The sequence below is a fragment of the Ictalurus furcatus genome, chromosome 26 (assembly GCF_023375685.1).
Source record: "Ictalurus furcatus strain D&B chromosome 26, Billie_1.0, whole genome shotgun sequence".
Classification (NCBI taxonomy): domain Eukaryota; kingdom Metazoa; phylum Chordata; class Actinopteri; order Siluriformes; family Ictaluridae; genus Ictalurus; species Ictalurus furcatus.
The window spans coordinates 17,733,809-17,738,808 of NC_071280.1; the positions used below are offsets into that span (position 1 = coordinate 17,733,809).

Below are 5,000 nucleotides of genomic sequence, written 5' to 3' on the forward strand. Positions count from 1 at the left end.
TCTCTCTCTCTCTCTCTCTCTCTCTCTCTCTGTATGTAGGTTTAATCAGTACATCGTGTCTCTCGCCCATCATGTGATCGCCATGTGGTTCATCCGCTGCAGGATGCCCTTCAGGAAAGACTTTGTGCAGTACATCACCAAGGTGTGTGTGGTGGTGATGATGATGATATGTTTCTTGTAGATATCACTGTTTGTTTATATGTAGATTTAAACATTTTATATGGACTCTTCCCCCCCCCCCCCCCACCCCACACACACACACACACACACACACACACACACACACACACACACACACACACAGGGTCTCCGGTCGAATGCTCTGCTCCCATTCGATGACACACACGAGCAGAGCAGCTTCCGGGCGCGCAGCACCAGTCTGAACGAGAGGCCAAAGAGGTACACACACACACACACACACACGTGCTCATGCTTTACACACTCTGTCAATAACACACATTGTGTACAAGTTTTCTTTCCTGTAGTTAAGTGTCCTTAGCGTCTGGGATGATGGTAAGGATAACGACTGACTGCTGATGTAATGACGGAGATGACCGTTATGATGTCTTGTTGTTGTTGTTGTTGTTGTTGTGTCTCATTTAATTACAGCAGATCATTGTTTTGTTTTCTTTACGTACTCATCTGTCTGAGATGCATTCTCTCCATTATCTCCAGATTCTCGCTCTCCTTTTCTTTTTCTCTCTTATACTCTTCTTTGTTTCTCAGTCTGTCTACTCCAAGCATCAACACACACACACACACACACACACACACACACACTCGCTGTGTATTCCGGACTCTGACCTCGTCTTCGTTCGTTTGTTCGCGCTGTTGAACTCTGGATTCCGATTGGTCCGAAGGTGTTGCTCTGGCACTCGTTCCCGTTGTAACGCGTTCTCGTCTCTATAGTAACGGCTCGCTGGCAGGGACTTGTACGGCAGACGCGTCGTGGAAACGGATTTTAGGAAAGGTTTTCTGTAAGGAGAAGTTCATTTAACGTTTATGGAAGGAGTCTCCAGCGTAAAGGTCAGAGGTGAAGTTGCTGTGACGTTAGGGTTTTGACACGGTAACTCGTGGACGTTCCACAACATTCAAATTAAACGTAGCAATAAATGGATAAAAGGTACGATGTGGCTTTTTTTTTAAAAAAAAAAGAAAGAAAGAAAAAAAAGAATAAATAAATAAATTTTTTTAAATTGGTTGACGGTTCACTGGGGTGTAAGAGGTGCGGTAGCTGTAACTCCGCGTCATCACGCCGTATCGCTGTGGATTCATTTTTCTGTAACCTTCCAGCCAATCAGAAATGAGCACTTCCCATGGCCATGTTGCAAAGTGTTTAAATAAGTAATACACTAATCTTAAAAAAAATAAATAAATAAATAAAAAATTCGGTTGCCAGGTATTAGCAGAAAAATAAAAAAATCCTCTCTCTCTGGTGTGATGTAAAGTCTGGAATACACAGCGTGTATATACTCAAGTCTCATCCATGATCACGTCGATCTTCGTCGTGGTTTTTACCAACACGAGTGATGTAGCCTCTGTAACCACGCCCACCTGGTCCTCATCCCCGTGTTACGATTGGTCCCGATGGCTGTCAGTCAAATGCTTTTGAATAAATCCTTGACCAGTCCGGTGAAGCTTAACGTCCACTCCGGTCCGCCCCGTGTGACACTGCGTTACGATGGAAGTCCGCTTTGCGACGCGTTAAATGTGCAGCACTCCCTCTCCGTCTCCCCTCTTAACGTTTTTCCTTCCCGAGTCGTCTCTTTCTTCCCTCGTTCCTCGTCCCTCAGCCACGTAGCTGTAAGACGTTCCCGCTAACACTTTAAACACCAGCCGTCTCCATCGTGGCATCTTCTCTTGCACAAGCACCGTCTCAACTTCCCAGTAACCATAGCAACCCATACTGATTTAGTCATCGGTAACGGTAACCCCTGACTGATCCTGTCGTCCTGACATCACCCAGGTTTTCCTCTCCATCGCTGTGGTTTATTTTCCGTTGGTCCTCTTCCTGTGGTTTTCTGTTTGTCTGTTGCTTGTGGAGATGGAACGAGAGGAGCGAAAGGCCTTTGCGGCGCTCTGCGTAGCCGGGAGATCGCTCGGTACTTCAGAGCTAGCGATCTAATGTAGAGCCGGGGGATCTGATCAAAAGATCAGTGACCCAGTGTAGAAAACGTTTGGACCTTTTGGGCGGACAGATCAGCTCACGGACAGCTTCTGGAACTGAATGTTGGGCAGACAGACGGAAAATGGAATTTTGGTTTGAGTTGGGTAGACAGACAGTCACAGTTTAGGACCAAATATTGTATAAACTGAATTCTGGACGGAATGTTGGATGGACAACAAATTGTTGGGTAACAATTTTTTTTTTTTTTTAAATACATGCAATTGTAATAAGACTATCAGCAATGTAGAATTTTTTTTTTTAAGAAAAGGAAAAACAAAAGAAATGTAAGAGAAACTGTAGATCTCTGTAGAGAGGTGAGACAGAAGGTGAGACAGAAGGTGAGACAGAAGGTGAGACAGAAGGCGAGACAGAAGGCTGGATCTCCTTTGTTCCAACTCCACAGCTTACTCGCACTTCCTGATGATTCATGTGTTTTTATTTGCTGCATCTCTGTTTCTTCTTCAAAGACACACACACACACACACACACACACACACACACCCCTCTGAACACGACTCTCACTGTGATTTTCTGTTGTGCTGTACTGTTGATTTTCAAAATAATGATCGTTGCTGAATCTGCCTCTCTTCCCTTTATAGATTTCTGTGTTCTGTTAATAGATTCCTTTTTGGTTTGTTTGTTTTTTTAAAGAAAGTTATTCTCTGTTGTGTGTTTATCTTTTGTGTTCTCTCTCTTTCTAGTTTTCTTTCCTCTTTCTACACACTTCCTGTCTCCTTTTAGTCTGCGCTGCTGACCAAGTTACATTTATTTTATTTTTTTTCTTATTGTTTCCCTGTTTACTTCCTTGTTTGGCTCCTCCCCCTGCTCTGATTGGGCTGCGTGGTGGGTGTGGTTTCGGGGGTCACCGACGCCGCTGGTCCCTGTCCTTTGATTGGCTGCCACCACCTTCTCCACCTTTGACCTTGACCTCGTTGTGGACCGTTCGGACGTGCCCCAAATAAATCGGCCGATCCGATTCAACCTTTCCCGCTGCTGCCCCTACCCCCGCCCCCCCCCCCGCCCCCTTCCTGAAAACTGTGGCCACGCCCCTTGTGGCAGTCTGAGAACTGCCAAAGTGGCGAAGCAGAGCCAGAGCGCTAACTCCCCCGTTAAAGAGCTGAAAGATCTGTCAGCCATGGACGCCTTCCGTTCCCGAAGCATCAGCGTTTCCGAGCATGCGGTGCGCAGGTAGAGCATTCTGGGTAATCACCGTAAACAAACAAAAACTTCTTTTTCATTATTATTATTTTTTTTATACAGAAAATCAGTTCTTTGCTGCCTTACATCCTTTGTGAATGAGTTCTTTTTGGGTTGTGGGAGAGGCTGGGAATGGAATGAGGGTCAGGGGTCGCTGCCGTGGGATACGGTTACTATGGTTGAATATCATGGGGTGGGATTGATTGCATGTTGGAGGAGGCTTTGTTTGTCATTTCCTTCTTGTTTTATTTACTTATTTACTGCATGTGCTGAATAATGATTTACACTGACGTGGCTTCCTGTTGGCTCTAACACTGTTTTTATTTTTGTTGTTTTTTTCACCTCTTTGATCTGTGCTTGTTTTGTGCGTCTGTATCATTTGCCTGTGTGTGTTTTTGGGTGTGCGATTTTCGTTCTGGTTAACCGACGAACGTACGAACCGGGTCGGCCGCACACAGGAGGCATGCACAGCGAATGGTGGGCGGGGCATTTCACTGACTGACAGCCATGCACAAAAACAAACAAACAAACACAAAAAAAACAAAGAACACCCAGAATGACTGGCTTCACACTCTGAGTAATGATTGCTGGGTTGAAAAGCCGTGCACTTCCTGCCTGACACACGGGGAGAGCTCGTTTATTATCAATAATAATAATAATAATCCCCGCCGCTATGCCTGCTGCCTGTCTCTGGCTCGTTTTATTTTTTCTTCCCTCACTGATTCCATACGAAACCTTTTTCCACTGCCATAAAGCACATGTTCTGTTCTCTGAGCAAGGTAAAGTGCCTGGTGTTCATTTTATCATTTAGGGTTTTTTTTTTTAATTTTTTTGGTGGTGGTGGTGTTGTTTACTTTTCTAATCAAAGCAGATTCAACATCATGACCATGTCGGTTCATTTTGCGATACGGGTGTTTGACTGATTGATTACGGGGTGATCTCTGAGTCTGAGGCAGACTCGACAGAAAATGTTTCACCAGCCGCTCTGTCTTAAATTTCATTCTCTCCTCACAGCTGCTTAGTTTTCCATAAAACGAACGAATAAATGATGCGTTTAGATCCATAACCGGCCTCCAGACTGCGTTCTAGAGTAAGAGCATGTAAGTATGACTGACTGACAGTAGGGGGCAGTGTGGCATCAGGCCAAAGTTGGAGCATTGAAGCACACCATGAGGGGGGAAATAAAAATGCTAATTCAACTCCCAAAGCCTCCCCTCCCGCCCCTTTTTTTTTTTTCCTGGAGACTTCCGTTTCAGTTTCAAACCAACATACGAAATATCAGTTTCCTTTAATGCAAGGACACTTAGAAAAGGATGAATGTTCATCATACCCGGAGTCCCGTTAGCAAGACGGTTCCCGGTTCTGACCCATGAGGCTCAGGGGGGCGGCGGCAGAGGCAGTGGCAGTGGCTGCCCCTCCTGGTGTTCTTGTGGTCAAAAAAAAAAACACACTGTGAAAGTGCCCTAATAGGTGCCCTTAATTTTTTGCCCCTGACCCACAGTCAGCCTGTATCTGCCCCTGAATCTTACCCAGGGGTAGAAATCACACCTCCCCCTTATCATGGGTCAACTGGTACCTTATGACTTAAAAATTTTTTGAAAAATAGCAAGAATATTGATTGTACCTAACTTTTTTT

At 45.0% G+C, this 5,000-nt stretch overlaps 1 protein-coding gene across 5 annotated transcripts in view; it reads left to right on the top strand.

Moving 5' to 3' along the window:
• Window positions 1-5,000, top strand: part of tsc2 (TSC complex subunit 2) — a 32,926-nt gene that overhangs the window by 10,490 nt on the left and 17,436 nt on the right. For 4 of the 5 annotated variants that reach the window (XM_053615258.1, XM_053615260.1, XM_053615255.1 and 1 more), the window contains 3 exons: window positions 40-142; window positions 305-399; window positions 3,227-3,355. In XM_053615258.1, coding sequence (XP_053471233.1) covers window positions 40-142; window positions 305-399; window positions 3,227-3,355 — 327 coding nt within the window. The remainder of the gene's footprint in view (window positions 1-39; window positions 143-304; window positions 400-3,226; window positions 3,356-5,000) is intronic. The other variant, XM_053615256.1, reaches the window with a different exon arrangement.